The sequence below is a fragment of the Natator depressus genome, chromosome 14 (assembly GCF_965152275.1).
Source record: "Natator depressus isolate rNatDep1 chromosome 14, rNatDep2.hap1, whole genome shotgun sequence".
In the NCBI taxonomy this organism is placed as follows: Eukaryota; Metazoa; Chordata; order Testudines; family Cheloniidae; genus Natator; species Natator depressus.
The window spans coordinates 41,127,156-41,143,000 of record NC_134247.1 but is presented as its reverse complement, the minus strand read 5'-3'; the positions used below and the strand labels follow the sequence as shown (position 1 = coordinate 41,143,000).

Sequence of the window (15,845 nt, the reverse complement as noted above, 5' to 3'; positions counted from 1 at the left end):
GATAGCATAGCTTGAAGCCCATCTTAGAGTCCATCACATGTGCAGACACCAACTCCTCCTCCCCCTGTACAAAGAGGGAGCCGCAGAGAGGGAGTTTGGTCACAGATTTTCCACTCAGATGAGGATTTCAGGGTGTATGCCGATGAAGGGGGATAATTTAGAGGAGTTCTGAATTTTCAGATATTTTTAGGAGGAATTAGAATGCTGGAGATTGCTCAGCAGATCAGACTCCGCTAGCTTGAGACTTAGTTCCACAGATGGTCAGAGGGATCTGAGGGAACGGCAGGAACGCTCCCCCTTGTATTCCCTTGCACAGGAGCACACAGAGGCTCAGGGCATATACATGGCCCCACTGGATAATGCTACCTAAAGGCAGGGGCGACCCTAGACTAGCTGCCAGCAACTGGTGCCCTAGGCGAACCATGCAATCAGCGCCCCCACCCCCAAACCCCCAGTGCAGATCTAGGCTGAGGATTTTGGTAAACTGGGAAACATTTGCCCCTTTTTTCCTTTTAATGTTTTTTAAGCATTTTTTTTTTAAAACAGAGGCTTAATTATTCAGTTTGTCCATCCGTCCATCTGTCCGACCAATGTTTCTGCGATCAGATAAAATAGAGACACGAAATTTTCAGAACAGATTTGTACACAACAGCTAGATGATATTTCAGTCCGATTTCAAATAAAAATGCATTACAAATGTTAATTATAATTTTTATTATCAAAAATCCAAAATCATCCATTACGCAATCCTGGTTTAACTGCCATTTACACCACATCCAATATAGAAAGAAATAAGAAAACTCTTCAATGAACTTTAACCTGTATTTACAAAACACTCCAAATAAAAAACACTCTACTCTTAAAACATGATTTTTCTTGCTTTAAGTTTTGAAAATTCAGTCACTAGTTCTTTTAGATCCAGTTTTCTGGCTATTTCATGCTCTATTGACATTGTGGCAAGTCCAACAAGTCTCTCTTGCACCATTGTTGAACACAGATATGTTTTTATCAATTTTATCTTTGAGAAGCTACGTTCCCCACTAGCTACGGAAACTGGCAAAGTTAAAAGAATGCGTAGAGCTATAAAAATTTTGGAAAACTGTCTGTGAGTTTATTTTCACAAACAAACTTCAGTACTTCTTCAGGAGTGGAATGTTTCTTAAATCATCTTGAAAAAGCCTGAAGCTCACTACGCAAATCTGTAGCATCAACGTCTTTTGAATTTTCATGAGTCAATGCTGACTCCAGTTTTACACAAAATTCTCTTATCTGTTTTGCTGTTTTCTTTTGCAAGCTGTGGATATCATATAGAAAGCCAAATACTGACTCTGGCTGCTGCATCTGTTAAAATCTTTCATCAACCGAGTGAATAGCAGTATCAAGGACTGTGAAGTAGAAATTCACTTTGAACCTTTGTTTTGGGTTCTGAATGGGTGTGTCCCGTCCTTCATACGAAAACTGTTGTTTCTTTTGCCGAATGCGAACTGGCTCTGGTTCAAATTCTGTCGGAAAGTCTATTTCTGCAGCAAGCTCGAGAGAATCTTCCAGTGTTCTTTTGAACCCTTCATCACTTCTGAATTCCTCCAGAATATTTTTAGTTTGCTGAAGTTTTTGAATAGCAGAAGGTATGTTCAAGTTCTTTTCCTGAAGCTGCTTACTAGTGACGTTAATCTTGAAAAGGATATTATACCACAAAATGAGTGAAGTCACAAATTTGAACTTGGAAAGGCCATTTGCAAGAGCTTCTGCATCTGAACGTGCCGTATTGCCAGATGAGCCAGTAAAGTTAGTATCATTAGAAATTTCAATTAGGGCATCATAAATGTTTCCAAGTTCATAGCGAAGAGGCTTCAAAGCATCAATGCGACTCTCCCATCTTGTCTGACTAAGTGGTTTCATAGTTAGAGAATTCACATGGCGAGTCAGAATCTCCCAACAGTGTGTTGATCTTGAGAAAAACACATAAGCACGTTACACCAGGTCAAAGAAACCGCTTGCCTCCAAACAGCATCTAGCACAGGGGTGGGCAAACTTTTTGGCCCGAGGGCCACATCTGGGTGGGGAAATTACTCAAATGCCATTCAAAATTACATTAGTAAAAGTTAATTTGCTTAACTGATTTGTCACCAAAATTGCACAAGTCCCCCTTCATTACTGCAGAGTGTACATCAGAAGTTTTTTGATTATAGGCTCTTTTCTAATAATAAATATTACAGACTAGAGACTATAAATTCTGGGAGACTGTGCCTAAAGGAATAAATGACTGCTGCACAGTTATTAGAATTCATCTGAATCATTGACAAACACCTTCACTACAGGTGCACTGGTTGCCAACAGTGGCTGACAATGGGCTGAGGTGAGAACATGCAAGGAATTGAAAATATATTGCGTTATCTCAACTAATGATAACAGGGAAAGATAAAACGTTTTATAAACTTGTCACTTTACTTTTATATGACCACACAGCAAGCTTCATAAGGTGTTATTTAACAGCATCATTGAATAGATCCAAAAGCTAAACATTGAGCTTAGTAACTATATTCATGTGGCATTTTATGAATGAGTTAACATATACATGTGAATGCGAAAAGTACCTTAAAACTGACGAGACTTGTAGTTTGAGAAAGTTGAACGATTTGGGGATAGCATCATATTAGAAACAAAAGCAACAACAAAATCCTGCTTCCTGATGTAGACTGCACATTAAGAGGTAGGCAGGCTGAGTGCTTCAAAAATTATTTAATTCATGGAATCTGATGACTGTTAACATTACATCATTCTCCTTTTAAATGTAAGCAGTATTGAAATGGGGTCCTGTGTAACCTTTAACTCCCATTTGGCCAGGAGCCAATAGCTGGAGAGTTCGATTTCATATTTGATCTGAAAGAGGAGCAGCACCTCTCCTTCAGTGCAAGCATTAGCACAGGGTGCCAGACCATGTTTTACCATGGGATTGAAATCCACAGCCATTCTGCTCTGAAGGCATTGTGCCAGCAACTTTAGCTATCTTACTATTGACCTTAACAATAAGATGGCCCTTTAAAATAGCCGGCTACTCACCCTCAAGAAATGTATTTAAAGGATTTATTTTAGCCTGATTATTGCTCTGGCTTGGCTGTTACAGGAGTTTTCACCTTTCGAAGACTTTCTTTTACTATCACTACATTCTCTAAAAGAGCAGCTTCCCCTATGCAGCTGCAGAGTTTTATTGTCGCCTTTCCTTACGGGCTTTTTAAGAAATCCTCTCTCTTCCAAACTGGCAAATGTGTTTTTCTCTTTCAGCTGAGCGCTGCTGAGTTTGAAACTGCAAGTACTAGAGGAAATGTGAGGTTGTCATCTTTTCAACTGCTCTGATGTGGGCAGATTAGTCTCCTCTTAAAGAAACAGCCACATTCCTGCTAAAATAGAAGTGTCAGACCAGCAGATGAAAATATCCAGGTGCCCCAAATTACTTGAATACAGTAATGATTTTGAAGAGACTCTTGTTCTTGTTTTTTTGTGAACTATAGTAAATGTCAAAAATAATAATAATTATTTTTACAGCTGCTCATCAGAATATAAAATTCTCCTGTGGATAATTAGGAATCATAATAATAATACCTTTGCATTGCTAACCTGGAGTTTAGAGTGAATGCCATTTTTAAAATGACAGTATCATCCTGTGGATAATTAGGAACGGGATGAGCTGTGTCTGGATCCAGAGTCACATTCACTAAGGTGGAGAGAGAGAATCAGAGCATTAGCGGCAGAGCTCAGCCCTGCGGGAGGCTTGGACCATTTCTCACACTCCCCAGCAGCCCTGTTCAGCTGGGACAGGCCTGGATCCCAGGGAGCTCCAGGGCACTGACTGATTCCTCAGTTTCACTCCCAGAAACTGATCAGTAGAGAGAAATGGAGGAAAGAGACTGAATCTGCAGGCAGGGGAGTTGAGAGGAGGTCAGAAACAGATTTAACCCACTTGGGAATCCTCCTCCCCACAGTTGGTCCTCCCTGCCTTGTCCTGGGTGAAGAGGGGAAGACATGGCATTGGCAGGGCCAATCAGAGGCGGGGCCAGGAAGCCATTTGGCCTGGGCCTCAAGCTCAAAGGGGGCCTCAAATTTAGACAATTGTTAATTTTTTGGAATTTGATAAGTTTCACAACTTGCGCAAAGGAAATCCTTTCTTCAAATTAGTTGTTTTGAAATTCCAAGTAACGTTCCACAAGATGCTGATCATCATGCTTTCCCGACTCGTCCGCTGACAAAATCTTTTTATTATGGCTAGGGGCCTCAAAAGCTGGAAGTGGCCCGGGCCTCTCTGGACCTCTGAGAGGGCCTGGGCATTGGGGAGGAGCCGCTCCAGGCCAAAGACTAAGAAAGAGGAGGTGGCATTGTGTGAGATAGCCTCTCCCCAGGCCAGAGAGAAGAGAGGTAGTGGATGCATGGGAGGGAAATCTATTCCCCAACTCATGAAGACATGAACAGCATGAAGAGAAAGGTCAAAAAAAGCTTGGCCCAAGGGAAAGGGAGGGGGATGCTGGAGAAGAACCATGGGCAGACTCCCTCACTCTACTCGTTCCTCTGGATTTAATACCCAACAGGCATGTGAAAGCCTCACAGAATCCCTGGGCAGAGTTAAGGGTGCCTGGATGTTGGACAATGAAAATGTTTCTGTTCCTCGTCGTGGGCATGAACTGAGCAATGCGGTTGGTGTCAGGATTATTTATGTGACCGCAGCTGGGGGTCTCCTCAGTGCATGATGTGTTTCTTGTTAGAAGGGTCTGTTTGACTTGTTACTTTATCTACACGTTCATGATGATGTTTCCGTGGGAATTTTCTCTTCCTATAAAGAAAATATCCCTCTGGAGTCTCACCACGTTTGTGTGATCTGACGCGCTCCTTTTTCTCTCCAGTTCAGCTGGTGGGACGTCTGGCAGGTGGGAGGGAGGCGGAGGGAGAAGATGAGATTTCATGCTTTCGTATTTCTAATGACATCCCCACTCTTAACTGACATATCATCTTGGCAAATGCCAAAGGGGCATGTCTTCCTCGCAGACCAAGCATCAGCCAGATCAATCTCTAGCTTAGTTCTTAACCTGGCCCAGTTGGATATTCAGTTTATGTCCATCAGTGGTGATGATATCACACCGCCAAAGGTTTTGGCGACCATGTGATCCCTGCGGTAAACATGCTTGGGAATTCCTTGATCTTCCAGCCTAATAATATGTGTCTACTAAGAAAGCCACCAAAACCAAACCAGTGCTCATGGAGGTGATTATTGGATTCAGCTTTAAATATCCTTAAATATTTTCACTGATATAACAGTGTTTTATTTATGAGCCAGAAGAAGACAGAGAGGGACAGACACGTACAGGGAACTTTAATAAATATCTGGGACTCATCTGGGCTGCGATAAAGTGTTTGGGTGCTGGTCGGTGACAGTGTTTTTGGTTATTAGTGTCTTTTAGTTGGTATTCACCTTTCTTTAATGAAGATGTTTCCAAGAGAATTTTCTCTTAATTTAAATATAAACATCCCCTGAAACCTCACCCTTCATATGTGATGCCACATGCCAGAGATCTCCCACTATTCTTCTCCATTTCATATGGCAGAGGGTCTGGAGGGAATAAAAGGATCAATGAGATTTCATTCTGTGACATTTACAATAGTATCATCACCATTAACGGATATAATAATGTTCTAATTATTACAGAGGGATGAATGCACATTACACTCAGATGTTTCTGAAGAGGACAGATACAAATTAAGCTGAGCCCTTGCACTTCTGTGTCCTCTTTAACCTCACAGCCATCTTAAAAAAGACCCTCTGTAGGAGGTTTCAGAGTGGCTGCCGTGTTAGTCTGTATCCGTAAAAAGAACAAGGAGGACTTTTGGCACTTTAGAGACTAACAAATTTATCTGAGCATAAGCTTTTGTGAGCTTCATTGATGAAGTGGGTTTTAGCCCATGGAAGCTTATGCTCAAATAAATTTGTTAGTCTGTAAGGTGCCACAAGTACTTCTCGTTCTTTTCTCTGTAGGAGAGATTTCCTGTTACCTCATCCTCCCCTGCCCCTCCACCCCCAGTTTGTTTCTCTTATCCTCCCATTGCAGCGTCTCCTAAGTGTAAGCGGGGGAACGGTCCCGCTATTGTGCGGAACTTTCCTGGCTTATCCACTACCCCGGTGAAATGGGCTAGCGAAAGGATCTGTGTCCTTGCTCCCACTTCCTTTACCCAGATGCCTGCCTGACCTCGATGGCTCCCCTTCCACTCTCCTGTGTGGCAGAATCCCTGTAACCCCACCAAGGCTGCACCCAGGATTCCTGGGGGGCTCCACCCCAAACTTTGTCGTGGTCACTTAGGGCAGGGGCCAGTGGGAGCCGCAATTGGACAAACCTGTGGACGCGGCAGGTAAACAAACCGGTCCGGAGCGCCAGGGGCTTTCCCTGAACAAGCGGCGGACCAGCTTTGAGAACCACTGTCTTATATGACCCATGTTGCATAAAACATATTTTAGTTACACCATAATCGTATAATAATGACATTTCTATGAAGAATGCGGGGTGCAGTGTCACAATTAGTATTTCCAACCGATCACTTACTCCGGGACAGAACGTCGTTTGGTGCCCGGTCAGAACTCAGGATTCCTTAATGCTATTCTCTTCTCTAACTTCTCTGTTCGGCCTCGGACTGAGTCTTGTCCGTACGGAGAGTCAGGGCTTCAATCTTCTGATGTTACAGTCATAAAGAATGGTTTCAGAGTAGCAGCCGTGTTAGTCTGTATCCGCAAAAAGAAAAGGAGGACTTGTGGCACCTTAGAGACTAACCAATTTATTTGAGCATGAGCTTTCGTGAGCTACAGCTCACTTCATCAGATGCATACTGTGGAAGCTGCAGAAGACATTATATACATACAGAGACCATGAAACAATACCTCCTCCCACTCCACTCTCCTGCTGGTAATAGCTGATCTAAAGTGATCATCAAGTTGGGCCATTTCCAGCACAAATCCAGGTTTTCTCACCCTCCGCCCCCCCCCCCCCCAAACTCACTCTCCTGCTGGTAATAGCCCATCCAAAGTGACCACTCTCTTCACAATGTGTATGATAATCAAGGTGGGCCATTTCCTGCACAAATCCAGGTTCTCTCACCCCCTCACCCCCCTCCAAAAACCACACACACAAACTCACTCTCCTGCTGGTAATAGCTCATCCAAAGTGACCACTCTCCCTATAATGTGCATGAAAATCAAGGTGGGACATTTGCAGCACAAACACAGGTTTTCTCACCCCCCCCCTTTTTTTTTTCCCAAAAAACACACACACACAAACTCACTCTCCTGCTGGTAATAGCTCATCCAAAGTATCTACTCTCCCTATAATGTGCATGATAATCAAGGTGGGCCATTTCCAGCACAAATCCAGGTTTTCCCACCCCACCCCCCCGAAACACACACAGAAACCCGTTTTTTCCTACCCCCCCCCCAGACGTTCTGGTTAAACTTGGATTTATGCTGGGGGGGGGGGGGCAGAGGGTGAGAAAACCTGGATTTGTGCTGGAAATGGCCCAACTTGATGATCATGCTCAAATAAATTGGTTAGTCTCTAAGGTGCCACAAGTCCTCCTTTTCTTTTAGTCATAAAGAATGAGGTTCACCCTCTACTCCAGTTTCGCACTGCAAAGGTATTGTTCATATTATTCCTAACTGTCCACAGGGGAATATTTATTCTGGTGACATAATGTAAGAGGTGATGATTATTTGTGACATTTACTACAGTTCACCCAAAAGCAAGAGCCAGTCTCTTCAGAATCACTCCTGTATTCAGGGCATTTGGAGCCCCAGAAACTTTGACTCTTCCGGGCCGGCCAGTTCTCCCTCAGCAGCCACGTGGCTGTTTCTTTAGGAGGAGATTCTCAGACTCCACCCGGGGTTGCAATTGCCGCCATTTCCGAGTCCCTCTGTTACTTTCGCTTTCACACTCAGTAAATGCTGCCAGAGGACAGTACGTTTATCCCTGTGCAACAACAACAGGATTCTTTAAAAAAAAAAAAAATAATAAAAAACCAACCCTGCTAGAAAAGGCTGTGATCAAACGGCAGCTATCTGATACCCAGAAGTAGCCGGGCATCTTGATGAAATGAAATAATTTATAGTTTAAGGGGACTATCTCGACAAAGCCTGAGGCTTTCAGAAGGACAGACCGCCCCCTACGCGCCATGACCCGTCTCCGGAGGATCAATCCGGTAGGTGAACTCTGGCTGCTTGCCTTGATCACGGTCAGGGCTCTGTCCGGGACAGATTGTTAATAACACAAAGACTTGAGAGTCCCGTGAGAATTTGTTTTGCTCTGTATGGAAACGGTACCGCATGTGTACGTTGAGAATGACATGCCCTCCGAGTCCATTTCAGATCGGTTTCCCAGCCCTGCCGGATTTTTACAGTACATTCACTAGGTAATTCGTTTCCTCTGTTACTGTGTTTTACTCAAGAATCCTGGGCCCAATCCAGTTTTTGGTGAAGTTAAAGGGAGATTTGTAACAAAGGAACTTCCTGTATTTAGAATATAGGAAGAAACGTGGGGCTGCAAACTCGGCTGCAATCAGTATTAAGTTTCCTGGCCTGCTTGTTGTCCGTAGTTTTTGAGCTGACTGTGGGGCTGAGTCCTTTTGCTTCTGATATTTTAAAGGAAAAAACGTCCAGTTTTGTCCAGAATCAATGGAAACAAATTACTTAATTCATTTTGAGATCAGTGGGAATTACGTATGTGCCTACAGTGAAGCACCCTTTGAAATGTGCTGAATAGGGATGGACTTAATGACTGAATCTGGGCCAGAATCTTTAATGCAATTAGACAATGAGGGCATGTCATCAGTTGTAGCTTGGTAACAACCACTGAGTGATCAGTTTGTACACATTGCATTGTTATCCTGTGATAACTTAATGTTGCCTCCTATCTTTGTGGCCACAGAGCTGTAGAAGGGTGGTTAGCAGGGGTGATTTTATGGTCCTGGGTTTAGGGAAGATTTGATGGCAAGAAAGGCCCATGTTACAAACTGTGAGACAGGTTATTCCCTGTGTGAAAAGCCGTCAGTGGGGAGAATTCATGAGGGTATCTCTGGGCACGATTAAAAAAAGGGGAATTATTTTTCACCCAAAAAATTGCATGATTTTTGTTTGACTTGAAATGTTTATGGAACTTTCCATTAAAAAAAAAAAAACAGCTTGAAATAATTTGGAAAAAAAATGAATGGACACAAACACTTTGATTTTGGGGGAGTGGGTTTCGGTGTTATACCAATAAATTAAAAACCAGCAGGATCTTATTAAAGGGGAAAAGGCAAAATACCACATTTATTGTGAATACAGACAGAATCATAGTAAGCAGTTAGTTATAGCTATAACATTCCATTCAATTTCATATTTATTCACACGTTCATTCATGCACACACACAGGTTCTGGAAGGTTGTTTTCATAGTTACCAGCCTTAGAGTTGCTCATGCCAAGCCACTGGCCAGCTGGCCTGGACGTGAGGAGGGAGCAGGGCCTTGTCAGATGCTCATCTGATGCTCCTGGAAGTTGGTTGGCAGAATCAGACCCCAAAGTTCTCACTTTCTAGAGTCCATTTTTGTAGGACTTTCTTCCTATGCCAGTCTATGGGAATTGCTTCATCATGCTGTTGCTGAATCAATCAGCAGATGGCACATTCCTGACAGCTCTGTGCTGCTAGATGTTATCTTGTTCTTTGGTTCTCCCATTCTTGAGGCTGTTGGGTGGATTCCAGTCTGCCCTCCGGGGGTCCTCTGGTTATTTCCACTTGACGCCTTCTTCAGCCGATGGACACTGGATTCTTAGGCTGGCACCTCCCTGATCATTCAGTTATTATCCACACCAAGCATCCATCCACATACGTCCTCTATCTCTATTTTAATCACAATTGTTAATACAACAAAAGGGCGGGGAGTGTCTGGGTGCTGTTTCTGTTGTTACAGAGTATTGCTTTGAGTCTCTCTCTGTGTGAATTGCTTTGAGAACAGACTCTGTCTTAGAATGTACTAACGCAATTAGCAGCTTGCAAGTTTCACACATAGCCCTGGTCTACACTAGGACTTTAGGTCGAATTTAGCAGCGTTAAATCGATGTAAACCTGCACCCGTCCACACGATGAAGCCCTTTATTTTGACTTAAAGGGCTCTTAAAATCTATTTCCTTACTCCACCCCGACAAGCGGATTAGCGCTTAAATCGGCCTTGCCGGGTCGAATTTGGGGTACTGTGGACACAATTTGACGGTATTGGCCTCCGGGAGCTATCCCAGAGTGCTCCATTGTGACTGCTCTGGACAGCACTCTCAACTCAGATGCATGATTGTTTGCCGTTGCTCTGACGCAGGGAGGGGTGACTGACGACACGGCTTACAGGGAGTTAAAATCAACAAAGGGGGTGGCTTTACATCAAGGAGTACTCCAGGCAGGGCTTCACGGAGGGTTCCAATAAGAAATGGTGCACCTAAGTTATTGTTCTTATTGGAACAGTGAGGTTAGTCTGACCTCTGATTGATACATGGCTAGATTTACCTCGCTGCACCTTCTCTGTGAGTGACTGCAGTGTGACCTAGAGGAATGAGTTCCCTAGACGGGGGGCGGGGGTTTGCAAATGAGTACAAAACAAATCTGGTCTATTTCTTGTTTTGATCCACTCCCTCTATCTTTTACATCTTTGGCTGGCAGCAGACGGTGCAGAAGGACTGCATGCCATCCACATCTCATGGCTGCTCGGCAGAAGATGGTACAATAGGACTGCTAGCCATCCTCATCTCTTGCCTGCCCGGCAGAAGATGATGCAGTAGGACTGCTAGCAATCCGTATCACCTGCCTGCTCACCATAAGATGGTTCAATAGGACTGACTGCAGGACTAAAGGGAATGACTTGATCAAATCACTCCAAATTTAGTCCCTGCGCCCATGTGTGCCCAGGCGCTCCTGATCGACCTCACAGAGGCGACCAGGAGCACCTGGGACATGACAATGACGGCTACCAGTCCTATTGGATCGTCTGCTGCCGCAAGGCAATGGGTTGCTGCTGCTGTGTAGCAATGCAGTACCGCGTCTGCCAGCACCCAGGAGACATACGGTGACAGTGAGCTGAGCGGGCTCCATGCTTGCCGTGGTATGGCGTCTGCACAGGTAACTCAGGAAAAAAGGCACGAAACGATTGTCTGCCCTTGCTTTCACGGAGGGAGGGAGGGAACGGGGGCCTGACGCTATGTACCCAGAACCACCTGCGACAATGTTTTAGCCCCATCAGGCATTGGGATCTCAACCCAGAATTCCAATGGGCAGCGGAGACTGCGGGAACTGTGGGATAGCTACCCACAGTGCAACGCTCCAGAAGTCGACTCTAGCCTCGGTACTGTGGAAGCACTCCGCCGAGTTAATGCACTTAGAGCATTTTCTGTGGGGACACACACACTCGAATATATAAAACCGATTTCTAAAAGAACGACTTCTATAAATTCAACCTAATTTCGTAGTGTAGACATACCCATAGAGGGAGAGAAACAGTACCAAAAACCAAGAGACCTCTTAGTTTAAATTCCAGGGTATTACTAATTATGGGGAATCAAACTCATTTGTGATTTTAATACAGAACTTCTTTAATATAATCCAACATCGGGACTTTCCCATTTTCTCGCCCTCACTCTTTTTTTTTTTTTTTTAAAGAAATGATGCATGAGAAACATAATAGTAATAATAATAATAAATCTTTTTATTCCTTTTAGTTTGAACTTGTTTGAAATCTACTTGAAATAACATTCATTTTGAAATTTTTTTTTAAATCAATCACAAGAAAGCTTATGTGGTTATTTCTGGATTGTTCTGAATGCCATGTTTTTCATTTATTGTTTAATGAAATATATTGAAATATATTCAAGTGGTGTCAATTCTCTCATAATTTTATCTTGAGTCTTGAAATATTTGATATTTTCCTTAAAACCCCAGCTGTTCTTGTCCTGTGATTATGAGAGAATTTCAGTTTTAATGTTTAAAGAAAGTTTCTAGCCCTTGTGATTGCAGAAAAAAGCTTGAGCATATGACCCGAGTGTGACCTAAAATCTCAGATACCAAAAGGCAACTTTAAAAAAAAAACCCACATGTGTTTTTTTGTGCGTGTGGAACAGTAGAGATCCATGAGTGAGGGGATCTCCTCCATGAGCAGAGATCTGGATTTTGTTACATGTTTCGTACAGTGCCTCGCTCAGTGGGGTCCTGATCAGTGACTGGTGCCTACATGCTATGGCAATAAAAACAAACTATCATAACGTGTTCTGTTCCTATATATTTCCCACCTGGTATGTTTTATGTACAGCGTATTCAACTTTACCTATTACATTGGCTGCTTATTTCCCACGATGGGAACAGAAAAATCTGTCTGAGAGAGGGGGGGCGGTTATGGGATTGTTGTGAAGAAAAAATTCTAAAGCTGTCATTCTAATCACAAGAAGGAAATATCCTGACACCTACTATTGTAGGGTCAGATTATTTAAACCTCTCAGTATTGGTCTAACCTTGCTGCCCCTGTTAGTCATTTCAAGTTTTCCCATTGACTTCAGTGGGGCACAATTAGGCTAGTACTCAGTGATTTTCAAAATCCTGCCCTTAATTCTCTTAATTCACATTCAGGGGAGTTCATTCTCTCTCTCTTCTTTTCTTGGGTCATGGGACATTAATATCATTTTACACTGATCTGCTCTTTTTTGCGCAGAGTACAGGACGACTGCTGTCATTGCATAATATGCAAATGAGTTCACATAACATTGCATTTATCCCTATTTTTATTTAATGTATCCTTTGCAATCTTCTGTTCCTCAAACTCTAATATCCAGCTTGTCCTAATCACTGCAGCCTACTCATTAAGTTATACTGTTGTTATGTTCTTTTTACTCTTCCTGTTGTCTAGATGACGTTTCAATGAAGATGAAGGTTCTCTGGTTCTGCCACAGCTCTGGATTCATCTCCTCTCTGCCTGGTTTTATTATTTATTTTATAACTGTTGATGTTCACAAGTTGGAACCAGGTAGGAATCCTCACGGCCTCTGCTGCTTCCTATAGGTTTTTGTTTAGGCCCCCAGCCTGCAGTGCCTTACAAATGGGCTGAACGTTATGCACTGCGAGCAGTCCCATTGAAGTCAAGGGAAGTAATCCCAGTGTGTAAATGTAAGCACAGAGCAGGAGTGCCCCCTTACTTGTTGTGTTTCTGTTGTCGCTGGGCTATTTGATCTGACCTTGGGGTAACTTGCAGTCTGTTTGTTCATACATGTCTTTTGTAAAGATTGCCAAGAAGGCCCAGCTCATTGGATGGACGCTCTTTTACTGCAGACCATTTAAACCATTAAAATGATTAGGTTTTATATTTATAAAAAGAGCCCATCACTCTCTCTTTAGTTGCAAATACAAAGGTGAAGGAAATAATAGCAGTTTGGTCGGTTGGTTGGTTTTGTTTGATTTGTTTTAAAAACACCTTCCTGCCTCCCTAAGCCTTCAGGACTAATAACTCCCCAACGCACCTTATCTCAGTTATATCCTCTTCCATCCATTCCCTTCCCGACAGAGAATGGACTGTAGATGTACCAGACCAATGAGGTGTTACAGCGCTGAAGATCCTTCACTGAAAGCTTCCCACCACCATTCCTCTCCCACTAAAACCAGTGAGACTGTAAGACTGAGCATCCCAGCTGCGCTCTGCCACCCTTGTATCACATCAGGAGAGAGGTGGTTGCCTGGTCTTAAACCATTCAGTGCTTCATGTGTCAAAAACCAAACACCTTGAATTGCACCAGAAGTATACTGGGAGCCAGAGCAGATCCCAGCGCTAGGGTCACAGAATCCTGTTTGAAGAGCACAGATAAGGAAACAGGAGGTGACAGCCTGCAGGAACTGCCAGCTAGTCCTCAGGTGATAACGGGATTCCCACACTGGAAACCTGAGCACCGAAAGCTGGCAAGGCCCTGAGGTGCTGATCCAAATCCCATTGAAATCACTGGGATTCTTTCCATTGACGTCAGCAGGATTGGGATCAGGTTCCCAGCCACTTAAAATATCCTCCACTTTCCCTAGTTAACCGGGTCTAATCCTACTCTCTAGGCAGAGCACGCTACTGCCAGGGGCAGCAGAACTGAGGGGGCAGATGTAAAATATTTTTTCTCTTTGAATGACTTTTCTTTTGTGTCCTGGTCAGATTTAGGAACAGGGGACTGCCTGGGGTGCCGGGCTTGGGGGGTGCCAGGCTCAGGGTGCTGTTTTTGTTGGTAGCGATAAAAGGGAAAATAGAATGTTTGAAGTAAAATGCCCCTAATTGTGGCCCTGTTAACGTTCTAAGTCTGTCACCTACTGTCACACTGGTTAATACTTGTCCACCCAGTGTTGGTGCGCAGTTCAATTTCTTGATGTTAGTACATTTTGGTTATTCTTAAAACTAAGACGTTTCTGTAAGATTTACAGATCCTAGTCTGCAAATGCATCATCTTATGTGAGAGAGAGAAATCGTGCATCAAAGTCATGAAATGAGCTACAAATGTGATTAAAAAATAAAGTATTCAAAGGTTTAACAAATGGAGGGGGGGGGTGTCAAAGATGCTCCTCACCTGAGGCATCATTTGATGTGGGGCCAGCCCTGGTCCTGGTACCTCTAGCAATGCAGGTTTCAGAGTAGCAGCCGTGTTCGTCTGTATCCGCAAAAAGAACAGGAGTACTTGTGGCAGCTTCGAGACTAACCAATTTATTTGAGCATAAGCTTTCGTGAGCTGCAGCTCACTTCATCGGAACCGCCCCCCTGTCCCCTGACTGCCCCCAGGGACCTCCTGCCCCTTATCCAACCCCCCAGCCCTCTTACCATGCTGCTCAGAGCAGGATGTCTGGCAGCTGTGCTGCCCGGCCAGAGCTAGACACGCTGCTGCTCTGCTCTGCAGGAGCGTGCAGCCCCGCCGCCCAGAGCACTGCCCGTGTGGCTGTGGGGGAGCGGGAAAAGCCGGGGAGGGGCCGGGGACTAGACTCCCTGGCAGGGAGCTCAGGGGCCAGGCGGATGGTCCCGCAGGCTGTATGTGGCCTGCGGGCCGTAGTTTCCCCACCTCTGTCTTTTGAAGAGTCTGCAGTTCGTACTAGTGCTCGTAGCGTAGATGGCCTCTGCAGTGTGTACAGGAGAGATGAGGGTTACACTGTTCTCTGAGCAAAGCTTGTGCTCCACCATGTCTTCCAGAGAAGTTTGCAGCTCCATCAAATGCACAAGCAGCCCTCTGTTTGGGGTCCAACTGACAAGCATATAATTATTCATAATATGCTCAAACGTCCCCCAGAATCCATACAGTGTCACATGCCCTAAATGCTCCAGGGAAGATACCTGGTAATGATGGTTTGCCTGTTGAGTTTGGGACTGACTTTTTGGGACTGACTTGCTCCAGGTTTTTCAGGAGAACGTCAGGGAGATGATATTACCACTTTGTTGTTGAGCAATTCTCACCCTTTTGCTTAAGAAGGGTGTCATAAATATAAAGCGAAGGGTAAACCCCTTTAAAATCCCTCCTGGCCAGAGGAAAAATCCTCTCACCTGTAAAGGGTTAAGAAGCTAAAGGTAACCTCGCTGGCACCTGACCAAAATGACCAATGAGGAGACAAGATACTTTCAAAAGCTGGGAGGAGGGAGAGAAACAAAGGGTCTGTGTCTGTCTCTATGCTGCTTTTGCCGGGGGTAGACCAGGAATGGAGTCTTAGAACTTTCAGTAAGTAATCTAGCTAGGTATGTGTTAGATTATGATTTCTTTAAATGGCTGAGAAAAGAATTGTGCTGAATAGAATGACTATTCCTGTCTGTG

At 44.0% G+C, this 15,845-nt stretch overlaps 2 protein-coding genes across 2 annotated transcripts in view; one reads left to right on the top strand and one right to left on the bottom strand.

The window, feature by feature from the left end:
• Positions 1-15,845, bottom strand: part of LOC141998490 (zinc finger protein RFP-like) — a 208,131-nt gene that overhangs the window by 27,246 nt on the left and 165,040 nt on the right. Inside the window, exon 6 of the mRNA XM_074971351.1 lies at positions 4,873-4,909. Coding sequence (XP_074827452.1) covers positions 4,873-4,909 — 37 coding nt within the window. The remainder of the gene's footprint in view (positions 1-4,872; positions 4,910-15,845) is intronic.
• LOC141998588 (butyrophilin subfamily 2 member A1-like) overlaps positions 7,621-15,845 on the top strand; it is a 54,577-nt gene continuing 46,352 nt past the window's right edge. Inside the window, exons 1-2 of the mRNA XM_074971460.1 lie at positions 7,621-8,223; positions 12,938-13,054. Coding sequence (XP_074827561.1) covers positions 12,949-13,054 — 106 coding nt within the window. The 5' untranslated portion in view covers positions 7,621-8,223; positions 12,938-12,948. The remainder of the gene's footprint in view (positions 8,224-12,937; positions 13,055-15,845) is intronic.